The 18,126-nt window shown below is 39.1% G+C and overlaps 1 protein-coding gene across 1 annotated transcript; it reads left to right on the top strand.

Annotated features, from left to right (window-relative positions):
- The first annotated feature begins 12,367 nt into the window (after positions 1-12,367).
- Positions 12,368-17,901, top strand: shhb (sonic hedgehog signaling molecule b). The gene is made up of 3 exons (XM_062429120.1): positions 12,368-12,664; positions 15,439-15,700; positions 17,228-17,901. The coding sequence occupies exons 1-3, from the start codon at positions 12,368-12,370 to the stop codon at positions 17,899-17,901; spliced, it is 1,233 nt and encodes a 410-aa protein (XP_062285104.1).
- Positions 17,902-18,126: the final 225 nt, after the last annotated feature.

The following is an 18,126-nucleotide window of genomic DNA, read 5'->3' as shown; positions in this document are numbered from 1 at the left end:
TTTGAGTCTGGTAAATGTGTCCATACACTCTGTAGACATAACTAAACTCAATAAGCAGATTTAGGCTCAGTGTGTCTGTGTTGAACTCTGTAGTCACCGACCAACTAGGATGAACACTTCTTCATTATTGTGTTAGGTGAGAATGTTCCTGGTTCTCTTTTAAACACCAATAACAAAAGGTAACATTTCTTACCATGAAGGATCTGTGTATAAAACCAATATTAACACATTCCACACAGACTTCTCTTCCTTTTGAAAGATGAGACAGTTTGTACATAATACCATTCTTACCATCATTTATCACAGCATGTCTTCTTTACTACAGCCAGTTCATTTTTAGTCCAGTCAGTTCAAATAGAAATAGAATTAAAAAAGAATCATTCACTGAAATTCCTCGTGGAATCCCGTATTAGTTATTTGAATTTGATGCCACTGTGTTTCCTGATTTGATAGAATGAAAGTGAATATAATCCATACTTATTACACATACTGTAGGATTGACATTCTTTAACTTTGGACCACAACTCTCTGTTTTACATTTCTCTTTGTTTCTTTTTCCTTTTCTTCTTCATTTGATTTATTTCGTTCTTAAAGGGTTACTCCAGCATTTTTGTATTGCACTCCCATAAAGTTGGGACATTTTCTTTATAGCACCAAATCACAATAAAATGAATCTCAAAGCACTTTCTTCAAGGAAAGATCTAGAAGGGCGGCTGTCTGCCTTGACTGGTTGGGTTGAGAGGGGAAGAATGAAGGAGAGAGGAGCAAGAGAGAGAGACACACACACACAGAGAGGCACAGTAACAACAACAATAATAATAATACTAGAAGCAGGCATGGGTGCCAAGCAGGACGGGGTCAACATCCTTGGTTCCGATCCACAAGAACCTGTGATACGAGAGAGCACAAAAACTCTTAAGTTAAAAATGGTGCTTATTTTAGCGCTTTCTGTTGACGTGACGTCCCTCTTTGAGTATACCCAGTCAGCACTGAGTCAACCTCAAGCCCCATCCAGGAATTGTTCGGGGCAGCATGGAGTACATACCCCGAGGCAGGGTCTAGTTTTGCCCCTGTAAAAGTTCCAGGAGATTGTCCTTCACTATTGGTTCCTATGGAGACACCAACGGTCACGGCTCTGTAAAATGACCTGAAGTACCTGCAGTGGAAATGCTAATTATGACAATGAAGGGTTGGCTATGACTGAATTCATTGTAACTATCAATTTTCAGATGACTTCGTCAACATGCTTTTCTTTTTATTTGATCAACAGCTAACAGAAAATGTTGCTCTATTATTTTCGCCTGTCCTTTATCAGCTTATCTCTTCTCTACTCTCCTTTTCTTTTTCCCTCACCTCCTCCCTTCTCGTGTTCTCCTGTGATTCCCTTTCCTCTTATACTTTTTCCATTTAATTTTTTCTCTGTTCTCTCATTCACTCTCTCATCCTCTCTTCTTCCTCTTACTTTTCTCCTATTTCGCTTGTATGCTTTTCTCCCATCTCTCCTGTTATGTCCTATTTCTGCATCCTCTCTTCTACAAAAATGAATGCATGTTTTTCTCGCTCAACCATTCCTTGTCTCCCCTCATCTCTCGTCCTCCTCTCCTTTCATTTCCTTTTTGTTCCTTTCATCTGCTCATCTCCCTCCTCTCTTTTCACCTTTGCATCCCCTCCCAGTGGTTGTCATGGTAACAGACAGTTTGATCTGACCACAAATGTGATGATGGATGAAAATAGACCCTGATAAAGAAGTGGCTTTTCTTTTTCTCCTTCCTCCTCTCTGTATCTCTGTCTCCTCTCCTTCACACACACACACACACACACACACACACACACACACACACACACACACACACACACACACACACACACACACACACACACACACACACACACACACACACACATGCACACACACACACACACACACACACACACGCACACACACACACACACGCACACACACACACACACACACACACACACACACACACACACACACACACACACACACACACACACACACACATCTCACAGTGATGTGCAGATTTTGCTCATTTCAACCTGCTGAGGAATGTATGAGCATAACTCCTGTATTTGTGGGCAAGTTTACTTTTCTCTTGGCAGAATGAATTGAAATATCAGACCGACAGCACAGTTCACAGTAAATAACATTAATAATGCTAACAAGACTACAGTTCAGACTTTGTTTAGGAAAAGTATCAAACTGTGATGAATTCTCACAAGAGAAACTTTGTGAACCAAAGTGCTTTTGTCATCTAAACCTGAACACACAGGACTCAGGACTCCATGACCTGCAGCCACCCTCTATTTACTCGGTGTGTAACTTAAACCTGCAGGGATTAGAATGTCCTGCTGTACAATGGGGGAAAAACAACAAGGAAACTGCTTAACATTTCTGACCTGCTAATAAGGGTTAGGGACAGTGTGGAATTCTGCCTTTCGTTGTGGATGAAAGAGTCTCAAAACACACTCAGACAGTATTTAAACTGCCTGGAATTCTCTGGTTGGGATGTGTGCTTTAGGAATCTTAGTAAACGGATTCATTGTTAACAATTTGTAATTTGGCTCTATACATTTCAAACATCTGTAAAGTGAAAACAATGGTAGGTTTATACATTGACAGGTGGCTTATTTCATATACTATAGACCTCTGCAGACCTCTTTATACATTTAATACATTTTCACATAGCTTCCATTTGTGTTAAAATGCACATAGTTCATATTTATGTTGTAATGCATTTTTTCTGCTTTTGACATCTAACCAGCAATCTATATCTGGATATGTTAGATAGGCCTGTGCATTTCAGGTATCTTTGTATTTTTTTAAATCTTAAATCTGTGAGCGGAGGATCTGTAATTTGGCAGACACAGTGGACACCTCACCTCCAAAATCATGGGACAGAATGAGGGATGCTCTTGATGGACCATTACAATGTGCAAGATGATGGTTCTTGCTTAACTAGGCTGCTTACACTGGATATTCTCTTCAAGTAATTGCATCATAATTTGTCTTTGACAACACTTTTTTTGTTGCTTTATTATTACATATGCTTGGCTGTAGCTGCTATTCAATGATTTAGTCCATTTGCAGTATTTTTACTCCAAGCTTTACAGATACCATAGCTGTTTAAAATGTTCAGTCATCTAACATTGTAATGACCTGCACGTGTTCATATTCAGTATCCGAAATGTAGTTTGAAGGCAGGCCTGGTTTTAACTACTTTTAGAGTCTTCTGAGATATGGTAAATGGACTGTGCTTATATAGTCATTACGACCACTCAAAGCACTTTTATACTACATGTCTCATTCACCCATTCACACACGCTCATACACCGTTGGCACAGCAACAGGAGCAATTTGTGGTTAAGTATCTTGCCCAAGGACACATCAACATGTGGACTGGAGGAGCCGGGAATCAAACCGTCAATCTTCCAATTGGTGGACGACCGCTCTACCTCTTGAGCCACAGCCACCCTGATATCTATCATATAACTGCTCTAAAAATAGATCAGACAATGGTGACAGTTTTAAAGATTCTTCAGTCTTCTAAGGTTTTGTTCATTCACATGTAAAACCAGATGAATTAAGTCTTTCTGCAGTCTTCCAGTTCCTGTAAGCTTGATCATAACCACTGATTATTTATTTCTCATTATCAATTAAAAGTTGTTAAACCCCCGAGGGTTAAAGTCACTGTCAATGCCATGTTGGTGTGTGAACTGAGGTCAACATCCACTCAGTGACCAGACAGACCCGGTCTGTATAGACTAAAGCAGCTCAGCTCGAAGCTGCTCCTGAAGCCAAGACAGTTTAAATCACACTCTAGCAAGACAAATATTCAATCTTGCAAATTGCCCTCCTGCACACACACACACACACACACACACACACACACACACACACACACACAAACACAGTGTAGAGAATAGATTGTATATATGAATATATAAAGTAGCACACACTCTCATTCTCTCCATGTCATTTATTGATCACCTAATTAGAGACTTGTATTTAGAGCATTTGAGGTATCGATATATCTTTGTTTCTATTTTTTATCTTGTCTGTCTCAAGTGAAGACATGGGCCACTAACTACACTTTCCCTAATTCAACAGTATTTTATACAGAGTAAGATAAAGATGACCATCTGCCTTTGGCTAAGAGTACTGCAGTGATGGAATAAGTACTCTGATCTTTTACTTAAGTTAAACAAATAGAGCAGTGTAAAAATACTCCATTATAAATGATGCATGAGAAATCCTACAACTGTAAAAAATAAATAGTATTAAGTATAGTTTTATGAGCTTGATGTAGTATGCAGTATTACAGTAAAAGTACTGCAGTATTATAGCGATGTAGTATGCAGTATTACAGTAAAAGTACTGCAGTATTATGAGCGATGTAGTATGTAGTATTACAGTAAAAGTACTGCAGTATTATGAGTGATGTAGTATGCAGTATTACAGTAAAAGTACTGCAGTATTATGAGTGATGTAGTATGCAGTATTACAGTAAAAGTACTGCAGTATTATGAGTGATGTAGTATGCAGTATTACAGTAAAAGTACTGCAGTATTATAGTGATGTAGTATGCAGTATTACAGTAAAGTACTGCAGTATTATAGTGATGTAGTATGCAGTATTACAGTAAAAGTACTGCAGTATTATGAGCGATGTAGTATGCAGTATTACAGTAAAAGTACTGCAGTATTATAGTGATGTAGTATGCAGTATTACAGTAAAGTACTGCAGTATTATGAGTGATGTAGTATGCAGTATTACAGTAAATATACTGCAGTATTATAGTGATGTAGTATGCAGTATTACAGTAAAAGTACTGCAGTATTATAGCGATGTAGTATGCAGTATTACAGTAAAAGTACTGCAGTATTATAGTGATGTAGTATGCAGTATTACAGTAAAGTACTGCAGTATTATAGTGATGTAGTATGCAGTATTACAGTAAAAGTACTGCAGTATTATGAATGATGTAGTATGCAGTATTACAGTAAAAGTACTGCAGTATTATGAATGATGTAGTATGCAGTATTACAGTAAAGTAGTGGTTTGGTCCTCTGACTGATATATTATTATTATGACATCATTAGATTATTAATAGTGAAGCATCAGTGTTAGAGCAGCATGTTACTGTTGTAGCTGCTGGAGGTGGAGCTAGTTTACACTACTTTATATACAGTTAGCTAGTTTAGTCCAGTGGTTCCCAACCTAGGGGTGGGGCCCCTCCAAAGGGTCAGCAGATAAATGTGAGGGGTGGTGAGATGATTAATGGGAGAGGAAAGAAGAAAAAACACAAATGTGTTTTCAGTTTTTGGACTTTTTCTCTAATCTTTGATTTTTGCTGAAATATTGGATCATTTGAACATTTATTGAAATGAAACCATGTGAGAATTTTTATTTTTATTCATTATTTTTTCTTTCTTTCTGTCCTGACCTGCCAAGGGACAACGGACAAAAAATAGCTATTCTAGCTAATTCCGGTTCATTTACATTTTAATTTGAAATGTTCATGAATGTACACTGTCCCTTTTTAAATAAATACATTTTTTTTAAAAAACATTTAAAAAAGAAGTTTAAGAGTACACTACACACTGCTTTTTATAAGAAACCACTGGTTTCAACTTTAACAATGTGTTTTAAAAGCTTTAACCTAGGAGTACCTGCTTGTGGTATGAGTTATGAAATAAGTTACTTAAGAGTAAGAGTAGTTTTATTTAATCAAAGCTGGCAGCATGGGGCGGATGTGCTTACCAGAAGGTCAGTGTTCTAAAGAGTTCTCAAACTGTTAGTGTCTGTTCTGAATGGCCACACTCTATGATAGTGTAAATTGCCTCCTGGCAGTATCACACTGCCTCAGCAGTCTGGTGAATGCACAGCAGAGACTAGGTGCTGCTCATGACAATGACATACAGTATGTAGAAGAGAAGAAGACTGCACACTGAGCACCAATCATCTGGTATTGATCTACAATCAGTGACATCAAGAAATGACAAGGGTACACCAGAGATCATCTCTATCTCTGAACTTTAGATAGAGTTAAGAGAATACAGCAACATTTCATTTCACATATATTTTGACACAAAGTAAAACTTGATAAAGACTTCACCTTTAGAAGAATCACAATGCTCACTACATTATAACATCTGATGTTCATAGTCATTAGTTCGAGCCATTGGTCGGATAGTCGTTACACGTTTAATGATCTTGGCTATCTAACATCAGAGCTAAGCATGCTAAGTGGCTAATGTTAGGCTGACATTACATGTTTCAGATGATACGTTGTGTTTCAGGAGGATTAATGACAGGTAAATGTTGCTTGCAGAGTTTTTGCATGTCACCTTCTCGGGCTCATCCATTACACTCTCTAAATGATCCCACACTGTAGATGTCCTGCCCAGCATAGTAACAAACTATCTAACAACCACAGGGACCAGATGTTTAAATGAGTGAGGATAAGTTGGAGAGTGAACTTGACAGGCAGATTGGTGCAGCATCAGCAGTGTTGCAGGTGTTGTAATGGACCATTGTGATGAAGAACGAGCTCTCAATTTACAGGTTGGTCTATGTTCCAACCCTCACCTATGGTCACGAGCCTTGAGCAGACTGAAAGAATGAGATCAAGTACTCAAAATGAGTTTCCAATCTCTTAAATGCACCTTAGAGGAGACAAGGAGTGAGGAGAGAGGAGGCTCCACAGGAACCACAGGTGTATGCTCTGCCACCCCTTTGTCTTTACTGACTAGTCTAACAAAACAGTAAAACCATGCTTTTAATGTTCATACAGTAAAAATATTATATATGTGTAGAATTTGAATCATGAATGAATAATAAAAAACATAACATTTTTTTCTTCATAAACCAAAAAGCTTTTCTTTTCTTCTTCTTTTGTCTTTTCCATTTGATGGAAAAGGATGTCAGACTTTCACAAACAAAGACAATATTTGATTTAAACATTGACAGTTGTTTTTATCGCTCCTCAACATCTGCTCTGTTCTCAGAAATAATAATTTAATAATAATTAAATGTTGATTTGTGGTAATTCCATCAGTCATAAAGCACAATTCACACAGTCTGTGTGCAAACAAGTGCTCGTTCTTCAAAGAAAAATACAAATGCTCACAGTCGCTCTCACAAAAAAAACACACAAAACAAAAAGAAAACTAATCTGGGAACACTAAGGCACAGCAGATCAACACACAATGCTCAAGTAGCTTAGAACAGCCGATAAGCCTTTTAGGTTGTGTTACAGCAGCCAGGGCATGATACTATGTCATCTCATAATAATAAAGCACCATCATATCACCTTTTCACAGGTTGGGTCAGACGCATGTGCTTCTCAACTGAACAATTCTTATTATACAACTAGTTTTCTGGCCTCTTGTGGTCAGTGGTAACATGCAGTGAATATGGCTGTGAAACTCAAATTGTTCCCTATGGCTGCAACAATGGTGTATGAATGTTAGTCTCCTCCTGTGAGTGAATGGGTGAATGAGACATGTAGTGTAAAAGTGTGTTGAGTGGCCAATAAGACTAGAAAAGTGTTATATAAGTACAGTCAATTTACCTTTTACAACACTTAAGTTGATATTTTGACCTTGTCAGCACACACATCCAGCAGTTACTGATCTACATGATCATTTGGATTCATGTTTCTGTCCACCTGCTGAATGTAAGTCCAATATTCACTCACTGTTTTTACTCTCTACCAACTCCTGAGAGAAATATCTGGCTCTTTAGCTGCTAAATGCTCCACTATGTTCACCAGCTAGTCTACAGCTCACTGCGTACAGTGGCTGAAAACACACACACACAACACATTACACACTTGACATTTGATACATTGTTATTATGAAAAATATTGATTATAGGCATGTATACACTATAATCAAGTGCAGATATAACTGTAGTTGAACAATGGTCTTCTGACTAGTGAAGGATTAACATGATTTGTTTCTATACCAAAATCTAATTTTGACCTTTAGTTTGCTTGGCAGGTGTTCCACATGGGTCTGAAAATTAAAATTCAACAATTTCAACTCAATTTTTCTGTGCTGGCACAATCTTGGCTCAAGAAGAACTGTCCGTGAGTTATTGGGGATTTTTTCAAAGATTCCTTTTTAGCAAGTTATTGCTGAATATCATCCAAATAATGGCCGGTAGTTAAAACGGTGGGTAATAAAAATCCAAAGGGTTTTTTACTTGTTGTGTACATGTGGGAATATATCAACATATCTTGCTGTGTTTAGTAAAAAGATGGGCCTTGCACTGCATCTTTGCCTCCATGGGTGTGTGTGTCTACATTACTGTAGGTATGTGTGGATATCCACTGAGGTGTAGCTGTACTGCACACATTTATTCAATATACCATAGATATGCTGAGCAAGCATAGAAGTACAAAACTACCACAGTACCTTACTACCATCATGTAGTACCAGTTAAACAGGTCATTAAAATAGCTGCTATGGATCTTGATATCACTCGTCAATTACAATGATGCACCCAACACTCATCAGAGTTATCTGTAAATCCATCAAGATCAAAAAATACATTCATGTTTTATTCATCTCTATAATATTAAAGTAATGATAGGCTTTCACACACTTTCCATCACAACTATATACTTAGTCCCTCCCTTCCTCTCAGTGACCTTTGTCCCATGTGTTTGTATGTGTCAGTACAGAGCAAGGGCCTCAAACTGACTGTTCCTACTGAAAAGCACTAACCAGCCTGATTCCCCACTTAAGACTCTTAACATAGTTTGAGGATCAGGATTATAGGAAATGCTAATTCTAAGTCCAACATTTTAACAATTCATGCCTGGTTCCTCTGTATTTGTTGTTAATTGATGTTGAGCCAGTTTAATACAGCGTGACAAAGGAGAGACAGGAGCCAATAACACCCGCTTCTCTGCAGACGTTTTGACTTGTCAAAGCAGGAAAAGCACAGGTGGAATTAATGACATGAATAATGGCTGCATTCCATTTCTGAGCCAGATCTGGTGCTTTCATGCTCACTTAGTGGCATGGCTCACTGGGACAATTAATGAAATGGAGCCATTGTTAACATCAATTATTCCATCTGAGCTTGTCCTGAAGTCAAACGGGTCCCTAACTGAAGCTCAGTGAGTGGCTGTATGATACACATTATTTGATATTCCACCAAAAAATACATTTTCACAGGTAATGTTCATATCAAAGTACTTTTGAGTGATAACTGTGAGTCACAAAACCCCATATTTATTGACAAAAGAGCAATATTTACAGAGGGTCCACTTACTAGTTCTTTTTTGGAGCTTTCATCCTCACCTCACAGTGAGGATATAATTGCTATCCACATGCTGCTGCAACATTGTACATAACTAATAAAAGAATATTTTATCTTATATCTTATATTTTCCTCATGTGCAGATTACATTTGTCTTGATATTATGAGGGTAACTAAGTCGACAACCGTGACAACTAAGTTAGAATGAGTCAGTATACTGTATCCAAAGACTAGCATCACTATTTCACTTTTGTTTATAAACTTCATCATTTATCAATATTTGGATATTAACAGTGGAGGAAGCGACTAATGTGAAAGGTGTCATTCACAGTGACAAACCCACGGAGAATTATCACCTGACGCTGCTTCCTCTCAGCTCTTTTAGGCCCTGTTTATACCTGGCATTAACATGTGCCTCAGGTGATCCGATCACTGGTGGACAGTAGAGACACATTGCTGTTTACTCCTGTCTCTATGCGTCTCAAGCTGATTTGGTTGCTGCCTATGTCATGTCCATAAGGAGGTTAAATGGCCCAGCTCACAGACAAGCACCAGATTGTTTTTTGCTGTGGTCTAAAGAGCTAATAAAATGTTTCAAGAACTAATATACATGTAGGAGCTATTCCAACTGTTCAGATTACTGCAACCATGTACATCTATCCTCATCTTCATCCTTTCAACCGTTTACCAAAACAACTTCCATGTTTTCCTGTTACCTCCAGGCTGGGGACGCATCAGGACACATTAGCATTTCCACTACAGAAGATATGTGGTCAGATGCGTCCTATACAACCTCAGCAAGCAGTTGGAGTGATTGGAGACTCACACTTGTATTTAGTGCTGTCCATTTATAATCAGACCACCTGAGACTCATGTTAATGCCAGGTGTAAACAGGGAGTTAGAGTCTTTAAGCTCACTGTTTGAGCCACTATTCTGCTGCCAGCTGTTTTCAGTGAAAAAGCTCTGATATCCCACTGTACACTACCTTCCCAGCACCAAACAGCAGACACACACAGTTAGCTACTAGCTGGTGAACAAAGTGGAGCATTTAGCAGCTAAAGAGACAGATATTTCTCTTGGTTATATTCAATCAAAGCCAAGAAGTAAAGTGAATATTGAAATTACATTCATCAGATGGACACAAACACAACTCTAAATAGATGCTAATGTTTGCCATTGTTACAGCTTGATCTGCTGCTTCCAAGCAGCCAAGAAAACATCTATTCATTTATTCATTGGACAGCAAGTGAGTTCTGGATACAGATGCTTTATCAGACTGTGGCTACCAAACAATACAAAACACTGAGTGTGATTATTATTTTCCTTGTTCTTACCACTGTACAGATTGATTCTGATCAATGTGCAGTTGATTACTTCACTGCATAGTTGCCATCCCTTGCTCTTTGACACATCTTTGCTGTTTGATACAGTTCAAAAGAGCCAAGTAAAACACATATTGTTCATATAGAAATATATCAAACAGCATTATTAATGTAAGTTATTGAACTATTTAAGTTCACTTAAATCTGAATTGAGATTCAGTGCTTTGTGTGTGATATGTGTAATATGGGTTTTAATAGATGGTGGTGTTTTTTTCTTCATTTTTCAAACGTCAGAGGTCAAAATGTTGGTTTTATATCAACTTCCAATGAAAAAACATCTTGTCGGTGGCTCAACCAAAAGGTCGAGCTTTGAAATGTGGCATGACGGTGATGTTTTCCTCGTGTTCGTGTTATTTCGAGGATCCAGTCCAAAGCAAACCAGAACAAACATCAGAAGGCACAAGATTCAGTTGAGGCTTCTTCTGCTGATTTGACTGTCTGTATTATTTCACATCTTATTTTATTTAATCAGCGTGGATTTTAGTGTTGTCAGAATTGGGGCTTTCCTGTTTACATGAACAAGTAAGTCACTTCCACATGTGTACCCAGACAGTCATTTTGCAGGTGCATTTTCTCCTGTCTCTCTGTATGGTTTTTAAATGTAATCTTTTATCATTCTCATTTATTAAGATAACAGGAAACAACATCATTACAAATGTATTTGAAAGCCAAGCACTTAAAAAATGACATGAGGGAGCATAAAGGTCCAGTGTTCCTTCTGACAGGGTCCAGGTCTCTCCTAATTTATTACACTGACCAAACATTTCTACATGATGGCCAAATGCTGATGTCAAAGCTTTCTTAAAAGATCAAAATCAGCCCAACCTTTAACTAGTGTAGAAGACCCCCCCCCCCCCCCCCCTGAGATGCATCTTTAACTACATTTATTAGTTTATCTGTTATTTTTCAAATACAGATTTGGTGGAGCTGTTATCAGGTAAAATGTCAACTTTTCAAAAAACAGCCTGACCCCATCTGCACTATTTTAGCCTACTCTGTTTCTTCTTCAGCTCATTGAAAAACAGAAACATGTCCATGGCTGCTAGTGTTTTCATCCATTATCAAAGTTCTCCTTGTCAGTGCACTGAGGTCATGTCCTCTGTGCCTTAGTTGGGGTGACTTTAGTTCTATCTCACATGATGAGTATATTGCAGACAGGTGACAGTATGTTTAAACTCAGTGCATTCAAATTTGACAACTATCCAATACAGTAAAATACAAATATCCAGTAGTCACCATAGTTTACTTCTTTGACAGGGTTGCAATCACATTAATTGTTAATAAATCAAAAATACTTGGACTATTTCCTGGCTATGCTCCTGACTATTATTTGCATATATTTTAGAACCATGTCTTTATGACTTGAAATAGATTTTTCTTGTAGTATGATGTTACTTTTACGCAAGTCAAGGATTTGAGTACTTTATACATGGTTGCCAACCTCTTCCTCCATCACCATCATCTGTGTGTTCAAGGCAGTCACAGAGAGAGAGAGAGGTGCGGGGGGAGGGGGGTGGGAGAGAGAGAGAGAGAGGGACCGGGAGCCAGACAGACCCACAGTAATTATGGCACCTGTACTGCTTCTATTGTAGTAGGAAAAAAACTTAAAAGGAAAGAAACGGAGTAAAGACGAAGATCACTTTAAGTCACCGTCACCTTCTCCGGGATCTTCCAGGTAAACCAAAGATGGTCCTGATGAGAGTGATGCTGTCGCTGTCCCTCTGCCTGCTGTTGGCGTCCGCCGGCTCGGGCTGCGGACCGGGCAGAGGATACGGGAAGCGGAGGCCCCCCAGAAAGCTGACACCGCTGGCTCTGAAACAATTCATACCTAACGTGGCGGAGAAAACCCTGGGAGCCAGCGGCAAGTACGAAGGCAAGATCACCCGCAACTCGGAGAGGTTCAAAGACCTGACTCCCAACTACAACCCCGATATCATTTTTAAAGATGAGGAGAACACGAACGCAGACCGGCTCATGACACAAGTAGGTAACAAAATGGATTTTGTCCCATAGCTTTCTGTTGGAGTTGATTAAATGTGACAATCAGGACAGATGAGTGACAGTTGGATGTGAAGCGGTACAAGAGCACATCGCTCTGTGTCTAACTGGTGAAACGTGATTTGGTTTGACTCCAGTCGACCGTGATGAATGAACTCATAAATTACTGTCCGCGTGGAGATTTTTGCCATTATGCAACTATCAGTGACTTCAGAATATGTCAAAGGAAATATCAAGTCAATAAATCTACAACTCCCCCTCTTCATATTCTCCATTTGCACATGGCGCACGAGATTGCGCGTGAGATTCGTTTACGTACAGAACGGTGAAAGCTTATATTAGAAGAGGTGTGTGTGTGTGTGTGTGTGTGTGTGTGTGTGTGTGTGTGTGTGTGTGTGTGTGTGTGTGTGTGTGTGTGTGTGTGTGTGTGTGTGTGTGTGTGTGTTGGAGTTGAACAGTAAGATAAATATGTAAAAAGTGGAAAACTGCGCTGAAGATGGCACAATTAGACCTATAGGCTGTGCGTCTCTCTCTCTCTCTCTCTCTCTCTCTCTCTCTCTCTCTCTCTCTCTCTCTCTCTCTCTCTCTCCCTCTCTCTCCCTCTCTCTCTCTCTCTCTCTCTCACACACACACACACACACACACACCCACACACATGCAGTAAGCTGGTTAATATTTTCTGTTGTATAATATGACCAGTAGGTATGTAATCATTCATCATTGCTCTTGATAATGTGATATTGAAGCCTTGCACCTTGTAGAGGAGGACTGAGAAGTCACACAACTTAAATTTCCTATTATTATTATTTTTCCTATTGCATACAAAACCTCATTTTGTAAAAACGTGCATTGTATTGTCAAGTGAGACACTGTGGCACGTCAGTAGATTCCCCCTTTTTATCATGAGCACTTCAGAACAACTTTACATTCATCTATATATATATCAATGGTAAATGGACTTTACTTATATAGCACTTTTCTAGTTGTTATGACCACTCAAAGCATTTTTACACTACATGTCAGATTCACCTATTCACACATTCACACACTGATGAGGAGCTTCCACGCATGCCAACCTGTTCATCAGGAGGAAATTAACCATTCATACACATTCACACACCATTGACACAGCAACAGGAACATTTTGGGGTTAAGTGTCTTGCCCAAGGACATATCAACATATAATAAATATCATGCAATCTGGGCAAATGCAACTCTACCTTGTATTTCCCCACTGTGAAACTTTCCCCATGAGAGACTACTATTTATTTCCACCTGGACTATTAACAGTCACACAGCTTTGATACTTCTTAGAGTTACTTTTTAAATTTATTTATCTATTTTTTAAGCTATTACAGTTCAAATAAGAGTCATGTTTTACTATTTAAAACAAAAACATTGAGGTACATGGCTATAATATTATTTTTAATAATGTAATTTTTTGCCAGCTAAGCTTGTATATATGGATATAGATAGCAATAGAAAATACATTTACCATAGAAAATGAACCAGGTCATTTCCACCAACTTCTGGTATTGACAAATATTAATCCTGATAGAAATGCAAACCTTTTTTAGACAGATATAGATGGTGGTTAATGAGCAGTGTATGCATCATCATCATCTATCATTACAAGTTATAGTGAGAGTGTAAAAATGATGTGCCCATTAGTGTAAAATTTAGTGAGGGGACTACAGGAAAAAAAATGTGGGATAGTTTTCAGGTCTGCAGATTTGCAGTGTCTCTAAACAAACTGCAAATAAATAAAGTAAAAGAGGATGAAGCTAAAATAACCAGATATATCAGCATCTCACACTGACCAAATAATAGTAAAAAAAAATATCAGCATGCTGACCTAATGATCATATGTTTACAGTTAGATAACAGATAACAGCTGATTACAACTCATAACTTATGTTTGTGTTTTTGTCAGCAGATTATCAGACATGTTGGAAATGAATGTCTAGTTGCATCAAACTTATAATGAAGAAAAAGAAAGTGAACATCTGTCCATTCACAGTTCACAGACCTATATCCAGTTTGACTTTGACAAACTGTCCTTACTGTGATTGTTTGCACAGTTGTCCTGTGTAATGAGGGATTATTAGTAACATTTCAGGTGAAGCTCATTTTCAGTTTGACCTCCAATTAAAGTGATTTAGATCATCTGGATAAATTGTTTGACTGTTGTGGTTTTTTTTTCTTGTTTGAATTCTCAGCGAGTGATGCTACTGTATCTCAGCTATTGGTTACAGTGTTATCATAACCACAAAAAAAAGATGGACAAACTATGAAAATAACATCTGATTATCATTACTAACCCAGCCAGCATGTCCATGTGGGCCCCATAAGGGTTAAATATGGGTTCCGAAGTGGGTTTGTCTGTAGTTTCCATGGTGGCCCCACCTGTGTTTGCCCCTGGACTGCAGGAGCCGGGAATCGAACTGCTAATCTTCCAATTGGTGGACAACCGCTCAACCTCCTGAGCCACAGCCGCCACAGTGGGTTCTGACTGGACCTTAAATGGAGCCCATTTAGCCAGCCCACATGGGCTTCAAATGTTGGGCCCATGTTTCTGAAACAATATGGGTTTACAGATTACCCTGTTTATGCCCATGCTCATTCAGTACCCATGTAGCCTGCATTTAACCCATGTGGGACCAACATGGACATGCTGGCTGGGAAGTGTGGAAATATGTCATTTATAATATAAGCATTCATTTAAGTAATCCTCTCATGACATGTTTCTCCCTTTTCAGAGGTGTAAGGACAAACTGAACTCTTTGGCTATTTCAGTCATGAATCAGTGGCCCGGGGTGAAACTCCGGGTCACAGAGGGCTGGGATGAGGATGGCCATCACTCTGAGGAGTCTCTGCACTATGAGGGCCGAGCGGTGGATATTACCACCTCAGACCGGGATAAGAGCAAGTATGGCATGCTGTCCAGGCTGGCTGTGGAGGCTGGCTTTGACTGGGTTTACTATGAGTCCAAAGCCCACATCCACTGCTCTGTGAAAGCAGGTGGGTGGAAAATATTTGTAATTATGTGGAGACCTTATAGATAGTCACATTAACATACCTTAAGGTCCTTTTGTATGTATGTCATTTAAAAACACATAACTGAATTAGACAAGACACATAAACAAATGTTTTAATTTTTGTCATCTGCTACAAGGTCACATCAAACATATTCTCACATGGTAACAGCATCCCTTTATTGTGTATGTCTCACAGCTAGTCATTTAGTTAGGTATTTGAGTAAAAACCATTGAAATCAACCTAGGAATTACAATCATATTGAACAGTTTTGTAGTTCATGTCCAGAACCAATGTTCAGCATCAATATAGAAAGCAATGCCCTTTATGTGGTGAGATAGTAAAGGTGTGGATGCTCAGATGGTGGATGATGTTTTACAGCCCATAGAAACCTATTTTGTTTTAGTTGCTCAACCTTAACCATGATGTTAAATGTGGGTTCCTTTCCTCCAACACTCCAAAGAGCTGCAAGTTGACAGACTGGACTCTTGACTTTAAGCTAGGGGATAGGCTCTAGGCTTCCACAACCCTCCATATAACTAAATATAATGGATGGATGGATGGATGGATGGATCCTTAACCATACTTTAACCATAGTTAACCCGTTTTGCCTGAGGAATGCAATTTGTATCACAATCCCCTTAATCTCAAAATAATAACTCAAAACATAAAGCACAGACATCATACACACACACACTGTTACATTCACCAGAACCTACCTTTTACAAAGATAGCTATACTTTGTTGTAAATCCACCTTGAAATCATAGAAGATGCTCCTTATAACTTGAGGTCTTGGTTCATAATAATGATCAGATTTATGATGTGTTCTTTTTACAGCCAAATGTCTATGGATGATTTCTCAGATGGTTCTGTGTAACAAACTATCTTGCATGTCAGGTTATCAGTGTGTTCCTATCATTGATCAAAACTTTATTGACATAGCTGGAGGAATTGTCTCAAACATTTCACAATAGACATAGATACTCCTGATGTGCTGACTTTGTCAACAAACATTGTCATGCTGTTAATGCATACTATGTAAAAGGACCATTACAATATCATGACCAATATCAGCCAGGTTGGAATTCCTGGTGTAGCCAAATGTGTCATGTGCTCCTGAGCTAAACATTTTGCAACCACTTACATACAAAGTGCTTTTTGGATCATTGGACAGCTTCTCAGGAGAGCTTGTGTCAGACCAGTTTTAGTTATGTGATATGTGCCTCAACCTTTAAGCTGCCGGTGAACAGCAAACCACTCCTGCTTTTTTAGGAGAGACTGTCCACGTCCTCTCCTTCACTATGATCATGTCTTCACGTCTTCAGGCATTGCCATTTGGATCAAATAGGAACACTTTTCCTTCACACAATGCTGATCAACACTTGGTACAAAGATGTTGGCCTGGCTCTTACTGTAACTTGCTCATCTATTAAACTAATTCTTAATTTATTATTGTTGTTCCTATTATAATTCATGAATATATTGATCGTTACTGTTGTCAATCTTACAGAAAATTCAGTGGCAGCTAAGTCTGGAGGTTGTTTTCCGGGTTCTGCTATGGTGATCCTGGCAGATGGAAGGATCAAACCACTGAAGGAGCTCCAGGTGGGGGACAGGGTGCTGGCTGCTGACCAACAAGGAAATCTCCTTCCCAGTGACTTTCTGATGTTCATGGACCAGGACCGACAGATTAAACGACAGTTCCACGTCCTAGTGACTGAGGAGCCGCACCGTAAACTGACGCTGACTCCTGCTCATCTCGTCTTTGTTCTGAACAACAACAGCACTGACAGAGGCGACACCAGGGCCGTGTTCGCCAGTAATGTAAAACCAGGACAGCGGCTTCTGGTTGTCGGGAACGACCGACCCGGACACCTGATCCCCTCAACAGTGAGACAAGTTTATGTGGAGCAGCATGAAGGCTCCTACGCACCTGTAACATCTCATGGAACCATCATTGTGGACCAGGTGTTGGCCTCCTGTTATGCGGTTATTGAGGATCATCAGCTTGCACACTGGGTATTCGCTCCAGTACGACTTTGGCGTTATTTCTCGTCACTGGTTGGAATGGTGAAAGAGCTCAGCAGTGTGCACCAAGCTGACGGTGTCCACTGGTACCCGGAACTCCTCTACCATGTGGGAAGTCAGCTTCTGGACAGCGGTTCTTTTCACCCACAAAGCTGAGATATATCATCTGGTTTAAAGACTGTATATTCACACTGCAGTAGAATATCATATTTTGGTCTAATCTTTTCCCAGGGTTAAACATCAAAATATCTGACTTTTGTGTGTGCCTGCTACTGTAAGCCCATAGAAGCATGCACTCCAGAAACATGTATCACTTCTAACACATCTTCTTTGAGGCAGAACACATATGTATTACTTTTCAAACCAACTCTCAATATGCTA

Source organism: Scomber scombrus, chromosome 11 (genome assembly GCF_963691925.1).
Source record: "Scomber scombrus chromosome 11, fScoSco1.1, whole genome shotgun sequence".
NCBI classification, from domain to species: Eukaryota; Metazoa; Chordata; class Actinopteri; order Scombriformes; family Scombridae; genus Scomber; species Scomber scombrus.
This window is presented reverse-complemented; position numbering and strand designations above follow the sequence as displayed.

Excerpts from the sequence above, each read along its gene's own strand:
- shhb (XM_062429120.1), top strand. The coding sequence starts at position 12,368 with ATGGTCCTGATGAGAGTGATGCTGTCGCTGTCCCTCTGCCTGCTGTTG. Across the intron at positions 12,665-15,438 it reads CAGACCGGCTCATGACACAA|AGGTGTAAGGACAAACTGAA; the intron begins GTAGGTAACAAA and ends CTCCCTTTTCAG. Across the intron at positions 15,701-17,227 it reads CCACTGCTCTGTGAAAGCAG|AAAATTCAGTGGCAGCTAAG; the intron begins GTGGGTGGAAAA and ends TCAATCTTACAG.